Source organism: Phyllopteryx taeniolatus, chromosome 11 (genome assembly GCF_024500385.1).
Source record: "Phyllopteryx taeniolatus isolate TA_2022b chromosome 11, UOR_Ptae_1.2, whole genome shotgun sequence".
Taxonomy (NCBI): Eukaryota; Metazoa; Chordata; class Actinopteri; order Syngnathiformes; family Syngnathidae; genus Phyllopteryx; species Phyllopteryx taeniolatus.
Window position 1 is genome coordinate 15,609,839 of NC_084512.1, and position 16,881 is coordinate 15,626,719.

General features: G+C 42.2%; 2 protein-coding genes across 5 annotated transcripts in view; both read right to left on the reverse strand.

The window, feature by feature from the left end:
• The window catches only part of mcph1 (microcephalin 1), a 31,336-nt gene extending 28,990 nt beyond the window's left edge, over nt 1-2,346 (reverse strand). For 3 of the 4 annotated variants that reach the window (XR_009790863.1, XM_061790446.1, XM_061790445.1), the window contains exons 1-3: nt 1,788-2,208; nt 529-591; nt 343-434 (exon numbers count right to left, since the gene is read on the reverse strand). Coding sequence is in view for 3 of the 4 variants with exons in the window: in XM_061790446.1 (XP_061646430.1) it covers nt 343-434; nt 529-591; nt 1,788-1,941 (309 nt within the window). In the remaining variant the exon portion in view is untranslated. The other variant, XM_061790447.1, reaches the window with a different exon arrangement.
• Nucleotides 2,347-9,316: 6,970 nt separating this feature from the next.
• On the reverse strand, nt 9,317-15,166 carry npy4r (neuropeptide Y receptor Y4). The gene is made up of 2 exons (XM_061790028.1): nt 14,924-15,166; nt 9,317-10,869 (listed from the first exon to the last, which is right to left on the reverse strand). Exon 2 carries the CDS (start codon nt 10,794-10,796, stop codon nt 9,522-9,524), a length of 1,275 nt encoding a protein of 424 aa, XP_061646012.1. The 5' UTR covers nt 10,797-10,869; nt 14,924-15,166; the 3' UTR covers nt 9,317-9,521.
• Between the last annotated feature and the right edge of the window lie 1,715 nt (nt 15,167-16,881).

Here is a 16,881-nt window from a genome sequence, read left to right on the forward strand (position 1 = left end):
TTGGTCGAGTTCTGATTTTACCCATTTCAGGGGCATTTATTTGATTTTGATGGTTCTACTACAGTTCTTTTGAGCATTGAAAGAATTTACTTCTGCTTCTTCTGAATGCTATGAATTTTGTCAGTACAAACGAGATCTTGGAGGTTTTCTGCAAACCAAATCATAGAAAGAAAATAAATGACGGCCACTGATTGCATGACAAGATCTGTGAACTGATATGCAGTGATGTACAAACATTACAGATCAAAAATAAGTTCATATCTTTAAATTTTGGGATTTTTTCAGCAACAGCATCTCTCAGCATTAACAGTGATTTTCTTCAGGAATTGAATCCGACATCACCTGAGCGCCCATTTGTAGTAGCTGCTGAATGAAAGTTTTTGAATAGTTGGCTCTCTTGTCAGAAGACCACACATCCACATAGGCAACAACATCTGGAAAAGACATTTATTCAAGACACAAACATAAGCAATGAGCTGCCGCACTGTGCACCTTATTTAGGTCAATGTTGTACTGATGATGCATTACCTTGAAGAACTGTGCTGTTGTTGCTTGTGGCCATTAATGGCATTTTCAGCACCAAGATTCCCCCTGACAAAACAAATGACAAGCATGCTGACTTTGTTTTTTGTTATTTTTAAGTGAAGTCTATATAGGAGTTTTTTTTCATTTGACAGAAGAAAACTGGGTTGCAAATACTCTATTGCAGCTGGTTGCTTGTGCACAGATTGTTTTAGTACCATAAAATTTGGTCTCATGTCACAATTTGACACTCATTTACAGTGGGAAAGGGACACTAGCGATATCCATATGCTGTCACACATTTCTGCCCCTTGCTACTAAGTCAGAAATACTGTACATGGAGCATTTTCTTCAAGGGTCACCAACATGGTGCTCACGGCCCCCCCCAAGAGTAGCCCACAGGGCTCTTCTAAAAATTGCTAATCGGTGATAGAATATTGAGGCTCTTCACATTCTGGTTTTAGCTTTATGAGCAAGATGAGGCTTAGGAAATATGCCTTTATGAGTGAGATGATGACTGGGAAAGATGCCTTGATGCAACCTTTAACATCGTTTACAAAAGGAAAGGAGATGTTACCCATAACAGTCAGTCTCAAAAGTGTTCTCTGTCAATTGACTGTCTGTTGTCGTACTAGAGCGGCTCCAATTACCGGAGACAAATTCCGTGTGTGTTTTTTGGACATACTTGGCAAATAAAGATCCACAATCCCATCCACAAATAAGAAGACGATTTGACTGTCGTAACATTACTTTTGGTCAAATATCTAAACTGTCTAACTATTGTTCTGTTGTGGTTCAGAATTAGAATCATCTTTATTTGCCAAGTGTGTCCAAAAAACAGACAAGGAATTTGTCTCCGGTAGTTGGAGCCGCTCTACTACGACAACAGACAGTCAATTGACAGAAAACACTTTTGAGACATAAAGACATTGACAAAAAACAGTCAATTTTACCTAGTCAAAAAGAACATTAGTGATATCCGTAACTTTCGATCCCTGTAATGACGAACCCCACACGCAATGAATGGCAAAAGTGACATAATTTGTCCTAGGCGAAATGCCGTTGCAGATATCTGTAATTCAGTTTCATTCATTAATCTTCCGTACCGCTTATCCTCACTTGGGTCGCGGGTGCAGGAGCCTAACCTAGCTGACTCTGGGCGAGAGGCGGGGTACACCCTGAACTGGTCGCCAGCCAATCGCAGGGCACAAACTGTATAAACAAACAACCATTCGCACTCACATTCACACCTAAGGGAAATTTACCATGCATGTTTTTAGAATGTGGGAGGAAACCGGAGTACCCGGAGAAAATCCACGCAGGCACGGCGAGAACATGGAAACGCCACACAAGCGAGGCCGGATTTGAACCTGGGTCCCCAGAACTGTGAGGCGGATATGCTAACCAGTCGTTCACCATGTGAACATGTCCACCATGTGAAGAAGGCTTGCCATAGATATCGGGCTTATGTTCTTTTTGACAAGGCGAATTTGGATTGCAGATATCTTCCAACACATATCCAGTCTAGCTATTAATTGTAAAGAAAGCTTTCCATATTTAGCTTGAGCGAAGTGTCACCAGAGTTAGCTCAGGCTATCTCTTTAGCTGACGGCTTCGGCACTATCCCGACTATGTTTAAAGTGTTAACTATCAACAACACAACATAAATGCTTATATCCACTCAAACGCGTGTACTTACTTGTAGTGGCAATGAGCTTTCAGTGGCTCACTCTTAACAAAGTATGCGGTGTAATTCGCGCCCACAGTTTGAAGAGCAAAGCATTGTGGGATACGTATCGTTACGTCATTTCGAGGCGCGGAATGACATACGTATGCGTTTACGTTCATTTACGTTTACGTCACCAACACAATTTTATACGAGCTTGTTCAAGACAAAAAAAAAAGGTCTCTACGAATGTCATAATACTATGTTTTCACTCAGATGTATTCATTTTAAATCAGGGGTGGGCAAACTCTTGTGCTCTAGAGCCTCCATTGATCTTTTTATTTTATTTTTTTAAACGGACTCCTGGGCCAGGTATTGAAAAAAAGTTAAATATTATTATTTTTAATGAATTAAATCCCCCACTAATTTTCCAATTATTATATTAAAAATGCTAAATATATAGCATTGTTCATTTTATTAATAGTTTGGGGTTGTTATTTAAATTAAAACAATCAGATAAACAAATTTCAAAAATATAAATACATTTATTACACCCCCTGGGACAGACTGGCGACCAGTCCACGGCGTAGTCCGCCTTTTGCCGAAGTCAGCTGGGATAGGCTCAGGCACCCTGCGACCCTGAACAGGATAAGCAGTATTGAGAATGGATGGATTTATTATACAACGGCTGAATGAATGCAATAAGGAGTCCTGATAATCTATTGATTATTCATTCCATTTATTGTACATTTTTATAACAACGTTCCACTGTGTATATAAGATACTTATTGGACACTTTGCAAACAATAGCATATTATTACATACTGTAAATACAATCCATGTTATCCATATTTTCATATGGATTAAACACCGTTATATACTATCATCCGTGTTAATATGTCTCAGTAGTTTAATATTTCATACATATTAGATGTATTATTATGTAATATATTACTGTCAACAATATTATACTTCAACACCTCACACTAATTTTACAACTGTTACTGTAGCAAAACTATATTTACTATTTTCCATGTACCAACATGCAACTTTCGACTGTTTTCTCTTGTTTATATTAGCTTGAGATTTCTTTTCACCTCAATGGTGCTCTATGATTTTTAGTTGTACTTTTATGACTTGTACTAATACTTGTACTTTGTATTAATATGTTTGAGTGTGAATATCTATCTATCTATCTATCTATCTATCTATCTATCTATCTATAGTGTTGTTTATTACACCACTGCTTATTTTAAACATTGTAAGAGCCTTGGAAAGGTGTCAGCAAAGGTAGATAAAAAGAGTAGAGTAAGGAAATGCCTTTCACAATTCAAATGTCATTCGATAATTTTGTTAAAATGATAATTGAGTGATTATATTAATGACTGTAATGATGGTGTAAGTGACATCTAAAATATACATAGGTGGGGTGGTCTCACATAGGGCACCATTCAAGAAATTGTAGCACTGCCACTGTGTGCACCCCTGATTACATCCAAGATTATTACACAGATTGGAGAGAAAAAAAAAATCACCCATAACATCCCCACAGTATAATCGCTCAGGATAATCTTTCAGACATCCAAAAGTCAGGCCTTTGCTGACTTTGGACGCAAATTCTCAAATTCGGCCCGATGATCACTATGCGTTTGCGCCAGGTAGAGATTTGCCAGGTCAACTTTATTCCTGGTATTCTGTGTTGGTTCAGTTTAAGAAGAACAGCAACACAGAAAACATGTTGGCTTTCACAAACAGTGGGAAAGGGTGAAGTTTAATAGAATCTCTTATGTTTAGACGGCAAACTAGTTGAGACTGACTCACAGCACATTTGCTGGTTTCACTTGAGTGGTGAATTCCATTTTGCCTCGCTTCAAAACACAATTATTCACCATTCAATTGCACACAATCAACCGATTATTACACCCTTGTGCTTGGCGGAGGTAATAATCACAATCAGAGTTTCCAGATGCTATATCTCTTCCCAACCCATATATTGTCTTCAATTGTAGGACCGTTCATTCTTTATTTAACATTTACTATTGTTGGCCTGACTATTTTCGGAGCAGTTCAGGGAGGAATAAAAACATCTCTCAACACACTGAAGAAAAATGCAAAAACTCGGCCCACTAGTCTGTACGTGTGTGCCACAGTTTAGAATGATAATTGTAATGATCTGGTGCAGCACTGCATAAAAGGCTCATTTCATTTTAAACTGCTCACATCAAGGCCACAACAATGCCAGACTCTATTATATTAACAAGCTCATTTTGTATTAGTGGAGGGGTGGGTAAATGTTTGTGGTCAATGGTCACTTAGTTTTTTAAAATCAGACAGATGGGCTCATTTTTATGAGGTAAAAAAACAACGTTAAAACATGTATAATACGTAAAATAGGTTATTTTGATCATAAAATACAATTCATGCTATTTTTTAACTTTATTATGTAACTCATTGACTCCCAGCTATTTTAAAGCAGTTCCGCGTACTGCCAGCCGTTTTAGAGCATTCTGACTGATCTTTTAAGACCCATAGAATATTCTGATCTGTGACAATATTGTATACGCACAAAGAAAGAGTAGACTCAGTCTCTTCTCTTACTATAAAAAAAGTTTGTGTCTAGCTTTTTACGTTCTTTAGTAATCTGCAGCAGTTTGACTAAAAACACTGGTTTGTGACCAAGTGTCATGAACATGGTTAGGGCGACGGCGAGGAACGCAAGGCAAGAACATGGTGGACCCAATTGCAGGGAAGCAGGGCAGGAGTGCGTGAATCTCAAAATAATATTTAATCACAATGATAAAACAACAGGCGACTATGACAAAAACAACTGGCGACTATGACATGGCAAGACATGTGACAACGACAATGAACCGACGAGGACTGAAAGAACCCAGGGAACTAAATACAAACAAATTGACGAGACAACGAGGAACACCTGGACAAGACACGAGTGGCTGGAGAGAGCTGTTTGGTCGACACAAAATAGACGAGAACAGGTGGACACAACAACCTAATGAGCACACGACAAACATGGAACACAGGAAAACATGGAACTAAACAACCCAAACCCAAAACACAGACCATGACAGTACCCCCCCTCTAAAGGAACGGATCCCAGACGTTCCCCAAACAACAACCAAAAAGTCATCAACCCAGGGTGGGCGGAAGGGGGCCTGGAGGAGGGTACAGAGTCCACCCCTCAGGTCAGTTTGGTGGCCATCCAGGCCACCCGAGGTGAGGTGCTTGGCTGAGCGGTTCAGGAGGTCGTCCAGGACGCCAAGCACCACGGTCTTTACAGGGCCATTCAGGCGGACGGCCACGGTGCCGAACCCAATGGTAATGCAGGGGCCAGGCAATAGGGTTGGGTGGCGGCCGCTGGACGAGCGCCGCCGGAGTGTGGTCGGGTGGCGGCCGCTGGACGAGCGCCGCCGGAGCGTGGTCGGGTGGCGGCCGCTGGACGAGCGCCGCCGGAGCAAGGACGGGTGGCGGCCGCTGGACGAGCGCCGCCGGAGCAGGGTCAGGTGGCGGCCGCTGGACGAGCGCCGCCGGAGCAGGGTCAGGTGGCGGCCGCTGGACGAGCACCGCCGGAGCAGGGTCAGGTGGCGGCCGCTGGACGAGCACCGCCGGAGCAGGGTCAGGTGGCGGCCGCTGGACGAGCACCGCCGGAGCAGGGTCAGGTGGCGGCCGCTGGACGAGCACCGCCGGAGCAGGGTCAGGTGGCGGCCGCTGGACGAGCACCGCCGGAGCAGGGTCAGGTGGCGGCCGCTGGACGAGCACCGCCGGAGCAGGGTCAGGTGGCGGCCGCTGGACGAGCACCGCCGGAGCAGGGTCAGGTGGCGGCCGCTGGACGAGCGCCGCCGGAGCAAGGACGGGTGGCGGCCGCTGGACGAGCGCCGCCGGAGCAAGGACGGGTGGCGGCCGCTGGACGAGCGCCGCCGGAGCAAGGACAGGTGGCGGCCGCTGGACGAGCGCCGCCGGAGCAAGGACGGGTGGCGGCCGCTGGACGAGCGCCGCCGGAGCAAGGACGGGTGGCGGCCGCTGGACGAGCGCCGCCGGAGCAAGGACGGGTGGCGGCCGCTGGACGAGCGCCGCCGGAGCAAGGACGGGTGGCGGCCGCTGGATGAGCGCCGCCGGTGCGGGAGCCTGGCGCAGCTGCCGAGGAGCCGGAACGGGAGCCTGGCGCAGCTGCCGATTAGCCGGAACGGGAGCTGCAGTCGCTTCCTCAGCCTGCCGCCATTGAGGTGTGGGAGTAGAGGGTACGGGAGTGGAAGAGTGCACAAGGTCTCGGGAAGGTGAACTAGGAAAAATGGCTGGTACTGAACATGGCTTGGGGGCAGGTTTGACTAGACGTGACTTAATTGGAGCCGTGGAACAACGTGTGGGAACAGGTGAAAAATCAAGTGATTTGTGAACAGGGGGGAAAAAAACGAGGGGTCAAAATTTGACCTTTACTTGGGCGCCTCCGTTGGCCACCACGCGGCGGTCCCGGGTAGATGGCCAAACGGGTGCCCAAGAAAAGGTCAGAGGGAAAGGATTTGGACTCACTGGGGTTGGAAACGTGGGAACGTGACAAAAACTGACGAGGACGGGATAAACTAGGGAAGGAACCAGAAAAATCTAAATCTGTGTCAGAGTCAGAATCCGACAGGAGGTTAACTAAATCAGGGCCATCTTCACAATCAGAAAAATCTGAATCTAAAGAAACATGTGGATGTACAATAGTAGGGCATGGTGAATAACTAGGACAAGTGGGGGGACCCGAGGCAAAGGACAGAAAAGACTGAATGATAGGGCTTACTGGAGGAGGGTAGGTATGGATGGCAGGCTGAGGACGGTGGGAGGCAGTTTGGTGGCGTCCAGGGTGACGCCATGTTCTTCCCGCTGGGTCCTGTTCTGGTCGGTTCATTCTGTCATGAACATGGTTAGGGCGACGGCGAGGAACGCAAGGCAAGAACATGGTGGACCCAATTGCAGGGAAGCAGGGAGGCAAGGCAGGAGTGCGGGAATCTCAAAATAATAATATTTAATCACAATGATAAAACAACAGGCGACTATGACAAAAACAACTGGCGACTATGACAAAAACAACTGGCGACTATGACATGGCAAGACATGTGACAACGACAATGAACCGACGAGGACTGAAAGAACCCAGGGAACTAAATACAAACAAATTGACGAGACAACGAGGAACACCTGGACAAGACACGAGTGGCTGGAGAGAGCTGATTGGTCGACACAAAATAGACGAGAACAGGTGGACACAACAACCTAATGAGCACACGACAAACATGGAACACAGGAAAACATGGAACAAAACTAAACACAACCCAAACCCAAAACACACACCATGACACCAAGAAGCGGAGAAAACGAGCTTTTTGTACTAACAGTTAAGCAGAACTTTGACGCTAATATTATTTTTTTGCTTTTGTGACTCCTCAAACTATAAAACAACAAAAACAAGCGTAAGGGCTTTTGATGGCAAAATAGTAATTTAATTACAGACATAAAAATAAGAAACGTAGTTTGAGTGACGCTGACTCAATGCTGGGGCTTTTTACATGCCGTTGGCCATATACTACATGAACTGCGTCATATTTTCTAATGATCACGACACACACATACTCTGTTTATACCATACGGATACATACTCTGTTGGAGTGTGAGGTACCTAATCTTGTCCGACTTCCAACATGTTGACATTTCACCCCCCTCAGATAAACCGAAATTCATGCCCTAATCTTCATCTTCTACTCAAAAACTATGCTGATTTCAAATCCAAAGCGATGCAATGCCATCATATACAGGGATCTGTTAGTCATTATAATGGTTTACAAACCTGAATTTCACAGACAAGCTGGGCGAGACACTCTTCAACGTCTACCCGTTGAAAAACGTTCACGGCAACGAATGAGTTAAAATTAATTAAATTGGATTTCATTTACATACACCATGTAAAATAGTTTATTTTAAAAATAAAGATATAATTTATGCTATTTTTCTGCTTTATCATTTAAAATCTATTTAATCAAAATTCATTTAATAATTCAATTATCCATCAATCCATCCATCCATTTTTTATGGCGCTTATCCTCATTAGGGTTGTTGTCATGCTGGAGCCTATCCTAGCTGACTTCGGGTGGCGTCCATCTTAGACTAGTCTCCAGCCAATCGCAGGGCACATAGACAAACACAGACAAACAACCATTCACATTTACATTCACACCTACATGTACAATTTATAATTAGAATCTTAAAAGTCTTTAATGAACCTAACATGCACATTTTTGGAATGCGGAAGGAAACCTAAGTACCTGGAGAAAAACCAGGCAAGCATAGGGAGAACATGCAAAACTCCACACAGGAACAGCGGAGCTGGAAATCTGCTAACCACACCTCCATCGTGCCTCTATGAAAGGTGAAGTTTGCAAAAAACACTAATTGTCATACAATATAGGTTAAAACTGACTACATGTAAGTAGAATATTATTAAAATGATCTTTTGAAAAATCATCCTTTCCTGGCCCCATGTCGTGCATCTAATATTATTCTAATTATTTTAAAACTTGTCCTGTCACGACAGGAAAAGCCTACCAGGGACTCTTGTGGCTAAAGGTGTCACTGACATGTGCCATCGCCTTAGTGGCACATGTTATTCAGCCAGTAGTTGACCACAGGAAATGTATTTGATTGACATGTGAAGGGCTCGTCACCAGTGCCTTCAGTGGACCAAACACAGTCCTGCAGCTGGAGGGCGGGCCTTATTTTTCATGATTTCAGAACCATAAAAAACAACAACAACGATTTTATCGTTTATTGTGATAGCCTTTGGGAAAATATATCGTCCTAAAAAAATTTCATCGTGACAAGCCTATGTCTTACGCAGGTTCATGTTTGTGAGGGGGCGTGGCGTTGGTCATAGAGCGAGGGGCTACATTAAAATCTTGCTAGCAGGTCGAAAACTGCAAACTTGACCTTGAACCAAAAATGTGAAATGTACAGTATACAGTATATAAAAACATACGGCACAATTGTGTTATTATTTTATTGTATGCAGTAAATCAATGGACAAATAAAAAAAAAAAATAATAATATACATAAATACCTTTTAATTAGCCCATTTTTGGAACAAAAACAGCGAAATTAATGCAACAAATATCACGACTATGTACGTATGTGCCTGCAGGCCATATTTGGCCTACCCCTGTGAAACATCTACATGGCACTAAAAATTTAACACTAAAAACCTGGAAAACTGTCTTGTGATCAGATGTTATGAAAAGAGTAGAAGTTCCATTAAAGGTTAAAAGGAGATGCTTGTCCATCTTGACTATGAAGCAGAGTTACTCCTGCAGGCGAGCGGCACCGATGTACGAGACACGTCCATGTGCACGGTGGATATGGGGAAGCGCTCACACTCCTCCTCCAGAGGGCGGGAGCAGCAATATTGGAGCACCTCCCTCACCTCCTGCCTGAAGTTGGAGTTGAGAAAGCCGTAGATGATGGGGTTGATGCAGGTGGACGACATCGCCAGGAGGTGGCAGAGGGAGAAGAGCAGGTTGTGGTAGCATACGGGAAGCGCGTCCTGGTTCCAGTCGGACACAGCGTTGAAGATGGTGAGCGGCAGCCAGCAAAGGGCAAAGGCCGTGATCAGGGCCACCAGCATGATGTTGATGCGACGGCTGTGGGTCATGCGCTTGCTCTCCGGCGTCCTGGCGCGGTCCAGCATGTCTTTGCGGTGACGCAGACGTACGAACACTCGGACGTAACACAGCAGGACGAGAATCAAAGGGCCGCAGTACTGGAAAAGCAGCAGCCATGTGGTGTAGGTCAGCCGGTGATGCTGGGAGGGCCAGTGCTCCAGACAGGCTTCCATGTGCAAGGACGCGTAAAGGTTGTGAAAATGTAGTGAATTTTGAAGCGAGGACGAGTTAGCAAGTGAGAAGTGATGTCGGGGTGACGTTTCGTGATAAGGAGCAGGCTGGGGCAGGGTCATGTTGGCATAGGGCTCGCTTGTGAGCAGCTGAAAGGCCAGGAAAGGTGAAGACGTGAAGCAGGCCAGAATCCAGATGACGACGACGGCTGTGTAGGCCTGTGGAATACTGGGTTTCCAACCAGCCGGGTTAATGATGAGCTGGTGTCTCTCCAGAGCGATAAAAACCAGAGAGAGGACAGAGACGGTCACAGACATACATTGAATGAAGGGGACCAGGCGGCAGAGCAGTGACCCAAACACCCAGTGGTCCATGAGCGTGTATATGAGTGTGAAAGGGAGGCAGAAGACACACACCAAAATGTCAGAGAATGATAGATTACAGATGAAAATGCTGGTGACGTTGGCTTTCTCCCGGCGTCGAGTAATTATGCTAATAAGGCCGACATTGCCCACCAGGCCCAGCACCATTTCGATGGTGTACCACGCCACCAGAAACGCCGTCAGGATTGGAGACGTGTGACATTGTTCTTCATGGCTGAGACCTGACAGATCTGAGAGCAGAGAATCATTTGAGCGACCCGCCTCCCATGGCGGCGGTCGTGAAGAGGACGTGTGGTTGAGGGAGGGCGCGGAAGGGGGGGGCTGGCTTGAGTCGCCACTGAAGGACATCTCACCAGCACTTAAGGGTCACCAACCCCCAGGATGAAGCCATCCATCTCAACCCTTAGCAAGTTATCGGCATCTGTGATGGAGGGGGAAGAACACAACATCACTCACAGGTCAAAAGATCTGCTAAGGTTGGACAGCAAACGTGAACTGTTTACTTATCTTTGTCACGCTATTATCCATGCTACTATTCGTTTTGTCACAGAAAAAAAACATGATCCAACGTTAACGAAATTGCTTTGTGCATTAAATACTGCAAAACAGAATTGTATGGAAATTTGTGGTAAAAAAAAAAAAAGGTTTTTGAGTATGCTTTTACTATGGTTCCAGAAAGGTTATTATTATTACTACTAATAATAATAATCTTAACAGTTTTTAATTGAATAATAATCATAATAATTGTTTGTTTCTATGTGCGCTGCAATTGGCTGGCGACCGGATCAGGCTGTACCTAGCCTCCTGCCCCAAGAATAAATAGGACCAGAAAAAAATAAAATAAAATAACTTTTGATATTGATGACTCAACATATGTTATACAGTATATTATATAAATATCATTTTGTTGGATGCATAACTAAAGCTTTATTGCAACGATTTCATTGTATTTTGTGTTAAACCTGCATAAAGCAGGTTTATGTTGACTCTGACCTTTAAACAGCAGCGTCATGATCATTTGAATGGTCTACTGGTTCATCATAAGGGGAAGAGCATCTCTTTCATCACCGTGATGACCTGAGATTGCCTTCTTTTGTGGTCTATAAAATGGAGTGGACCAGCCAAGGCACAACTCATAGCACCAGTGCTAACATTACGTTGTGTGCAATTCTACAGTGGTTCGAAAATGTTCTGTTATATGACAAATTCATCAGGGTTTAGTTACGTTTAATGGAATAATGAAGTTTAGAATTGCTGTAAAAATTCCCCCCTTATTGGCCAGGTGTTCAGGGGATACATATATTCATTCTGACTGTTCTACATTCAGTAATGCATTAAACCAGTGGATCTTGATTTTTAATTTTTTTTTATTACACCGAATGCCACGTGAAAAACAAATGGCTTTCCATGTACCACATCATGATCAACATTCAAATACTGTAGCGTAGTAGGCCCAAGTATTCGAGACTGATGTTTTATTCCTCAAAAGTGTATTTGATATTATTGTAAGTAACATACACAGTTAGAAGACTGACACTGCGCTTAAATATAGGGGGGAAATGGTACTTAATTATTAAGTCACTTAAAATGGATTGCACATTAAAGTTAAATAAAAATGGTATCAAAATAAAAGTTTTAAAATAAAAAGTACCTAAAGACTAGGTGCAAGTGTTTTGTATTACAATAATACAATACAATAAAATAAAATAATATATTTCTTTAAGAAAACACAAATGATAAGACAAAGGTTCCCCACCGCTGCCCTAAAAGGTGATTTCACATCTCTTTTGCATGTCATCATGTACAGTACACTTGTTAATCTAACTAGATAGCGTGTGACATGTGCAATTCCTCAGTCAGGCTGAATGTGCAAAGGATGATGTCAGTCAATGGACCGTGTACACAATGCCAACAGAGACTTCTGCTTTCGAAGTACTACAAAATTGGAGGTTTCAAAACAAAAGGATCAAAAGGACATTGTCAGGATCCTAAAAATGGATTGTCGCGCTCTATGTCTCCCCTGAAACCTTTGCTGTGTTAATCCTACATGGCACACACAATGAGCCTGTCATTTTGCGTTAAAGGCACATACAAGTTGCTCTCAGTCACTTCACAGCGCATCATTACCAACACACTGTGTCAGTGTGTAGAGCAAGCTGCAGGCGAGGTGGCAGAACATTGATGTGGCTTCACGACTAACACAAAAAAACAAACAAAAAAAAAACAGCCATTACAGAGCAGACGAAGTAAGTCTTAAAAGAAAAAAAGCTCTCATTATTTGGCAACCTTGGAAACTCTCTGCTTTAATAATGTGACACGCCTGGAAACACAGCCAAACCTTTATTGTACAGTATTTGAGAGCATTATGACTTGGCACCACTGTGTCCACCATATTCTTCCTTTCTCATTTCAAGCACAGTCATTAATCAGTGAGAAATTAGCCCACAATAATAGAAAATTAAATGAAGATAAATGATGATGAATTTCAGATGAGGATCAATGACCCCCCACTCATCCGCATACCCCACACACCCCCACTTTGTTCCACTGCTTAAAGAACCCATGTGTTGGGCGGCATACATTTTTAATCTATTTACATTTTAATTGAAACTGGCACCAGTGTGGTTCCCATGATGTCTCTCATCTCTTCACACCAACGGCCGCAATGTCAGACGTTCCTTATCATGAAAGGTAGGAAGGTTAGTATTTTATGACTGGAGCTTTTTTGGTGACTACAGTCATGCATAGTTAGAGCAGTGATTCCCAACCAGGGAAATTATCCAATTTCACTTAATTTATCTGAAAATTATTACATATGAAAAACAAATTTATATTCATTCGTCAATCTATGTCAGCTACATATAGAGGCAGGCAGAACAATGAAATGCTCTTCCACTATATGACAGAAGGTACAACAACTATGTACCTACCTGCTGCCATTCAGAATATTACCATAATTGTATAAAAATAGCCTATACATCCATCCATCCATTTTCCGTACTGCTTATCCTCACTAGATTTGCGGGCGTACTGCCGCGTATCTCATCTGACTCTGGGCAAGAGGCAGGGTCTACCATCAACTGGTCACCAGCCAATTGCAGGGTACATATAAACAAACAACCATTTGCACTCACATTCACACCTAATAGCCGATAAGGAAACAAAAGAGAGAGAGATTTCTATCGGCTCAGCTCAGAATAAGACAGAATCCGATGATAAAAATTAGTCAAATGATAAAATACCTAAATTGATAACATTACATCAAATAATAAAAGACCATTAAAAAAAACTGACCATCCGTTAGTAAAGGTATTTAAAAAAAGAATTATGGCAATAAAATAAAATAAACAATAGACCAACAGTTAGAAATTAATTGAATTCAGTTGCTTTTTCTTTATGACTTAGCCTTTTCGGTCCTAATCTATTTTTGTGATTCTGCAATCACATGCAATACACCAAGTATCACCAAAGTGGTGCCTGCGGTCACAAGGTAGCCCCCCAAGGACCACGAGTAACCCGTGAGCCTGTTCTAAAAATTGCTTACTAGTTAGACGGTCTAAATCTTTCGAGTTGCTATCCCAACATGAAAAATACCACCACTTACCACTGAACTTCATCTAACTTTTTTGTTGGCATTGTTTTTTTTAAAAAACACACTTGAATTGGTGTAAATTTGGAAATGATAATATATATATATTTTAAAAGCTAGTAGTTCCAAGGATGACCAAACTGTAACATTTGTGGGTGCACCGACAATGAGATCATTGCACAAATAATTTAAGCAAATGTGTTGTTTTAGAAATGTGTATCAAACTGACAGCCCTTTGCATTAATCAGTACCCAAGAATTTGTTCTCAGTTTCAAAAAGGTCAGTGACCCCCAGTAGACCATAAAAAAATGACGAGGTAGATTACTACAGCTGGCTTTCAGATAAATCATTCAGTTACTGGTATTTTGTTCTGTTCTGTATGTACATTGTGCTCACAATCATCACATATCTCCCCCTCCTTCACTCCTCTGCTGCATAGCTTATCTATGAATTCATGTGCACACACATGTCCAACTCTTCCTCTCAGCATTTCCACATGCATGCTCAGCCAGTGATGCTATTTACATTCTGTTATTCCCTATAACAGCAGCCGGCAAAGTATTTGACCCAAGATAACGATCCCAGGCTCATTATACACACCTGTGTGTGTGTTACCATCCGTGCTATTACCTGCACCACACATTGCCATCCTATACGATCATCACAGTTTGTGCAACTTATTGCAAATACAAGTAATTTCTCTAGAAAGTGGATGCTTATTCTTAGAAAGCTTGTAGCATTGTTAGGAAGTAACAGTCATCATTTTCACATGCATTATTTTTTAAACTCTAACTGCTTTAATAGAAAAAAAAGATTATGTACAAGAAAAAAAATAAGCATTACTGTATTATGCGTGGGGGGGGGGGGGGTAAAAACAAGCACTCACGTGGGAGATTTGATGCTCCAAGCATGTGTGAATCCACAGACGAGAGTTGGAGAAGGAGCAGAGTATCCTGAAGAGCATAATGCATCAGTGAGAGGCAGAGCTGAGAAGACCTTGGCTATTATTGGGGTGATGGAGCCCTCCAGGTTGCCGAGACCCTCAGTGCACCGAGCTCTGCTGTCACACTGTGGTGATCTTATTCAATTGCATCCTGGAAATGACGCCTGTTGCAGAATTGGACAGCAATGGATGTTACCAGAAAGCAGCGAGCAGCATGTATGGGCGAAGGCGCACCCAGAAATCATTAATTATTTACATTTTACCTAACATTGAGGGGTCACTCAGGCAAGGGTTGTATTCGTAGGCATATATTTTGTCAGCACCAGACCTAATGATTTACAGCTACCTCATTCCTTACATCTCAAATCTACCTGAGCTTCAAAGATTACATTTTCCGCAGCAACAAGACAGCAGCTTTTTAGTATAGTTTCATATGGGATTGTCTAGTGCATTTTAAGGTACACAAAAGACAGAAAAACCTATAAATACTACAAAAATGCAATAATTTAACAGAATACAATATAGAAAAAATTTTTAAATACCGAATGCCACAAATACAGAATAGTTTTTCAAGATACGTGTCATCATTCTGCCGATTTTTTTCTTTGACTTGTGCAAACTTGAGATATGAGCGCTGTATGGTGGGAGTGTTTCAACTCACAATAAGCAGCAGTTTGGCAGATAGATTTAGTAAACAATTCTTCAAAAATGAGGCTTCAAGCTGTTTATTGTCACTCACTGAAATTTTCTGTCAAGCTAAACATAAAACAAAGAGAATTACATCTCGTGTATGTAAAACAACTATTTAGCTTAGCCTTTATGTCCGCTACCTTAATGCTAACACATAATGGAAAATCGATGGATGGGCTAATGAATAGCATATATAATAGCATATATGTTATAACCCTTTAAATGTGTATTTGAACATAAACGGTGGAGCAACACATGCAGACAGATAAGATAAAAACGCTCGTGAGGATATATTCTTTATCGTCTGTGAAAAACGACTAATATTACTGCTGAGGAGATCTGTATTACACTGCCCCAGGTACCCAAGGTACACATACCAGAAGGCGCAACATAATGACCATTGAAATAAAGCAAAAAGTGTGACAAAAACAGTTTCATTCTTTACATTCTGTTTAATTATGTGCAACACTACAGAGTGCTATTTTTCTTCTCATTATAATATTTTTTTGCAGGGGGCAGGAACGGATTCTCATTTTTATTCATTTCAAAGGGAATTTGAAGGGGATTTGAGATATGTTACGATTGTGGTCACAGAACGGATTAACCTTGTATCTCAAGACACAAATGTAATTTTAATGATAAAAATACAATATACTGTATATACTACCACTATGAATACTAGAGCTACAGTACGTTTTAGTACAAGTACAGGGGTGTTAACAGGTATTATATGAAGTAAAGATAAACTGTTAGTAATACTATGAATCTTAATTTGGCAGTTATATAAAGAGGATTAGATACTGTATTTTATACCATTCATATAATATGCACAATGGTCTTAAACGATATGGTTTGCTTACATAATTGACATATGCAAATATGTAACACATCTATCTTTGCACCCTTGGCTGTGACTCGTTTGTAGTTAATGCTAATTATGTAGGAAAATAAGTGTGTTTGTAATAGCTACAGTGCATGTAATGTTATAAACACAAACTGAGAGCTAACTTATCCATTGTGAGCTACACGAGGGAGAAATCGAGCTCTCAATCACAGGACACAAATAGCTACGCTGCTGCTGTATCACAAACCTAAGGGTGGTTGTCATGGCGACCCACCTTTAGGAGTGTTTTTCAAACAAAATATATTTGATCGACCTCAGCAGCGGCAAGACGAAGAAGTAAAATAAGGGGTGTGTTCGACGGAGGGAT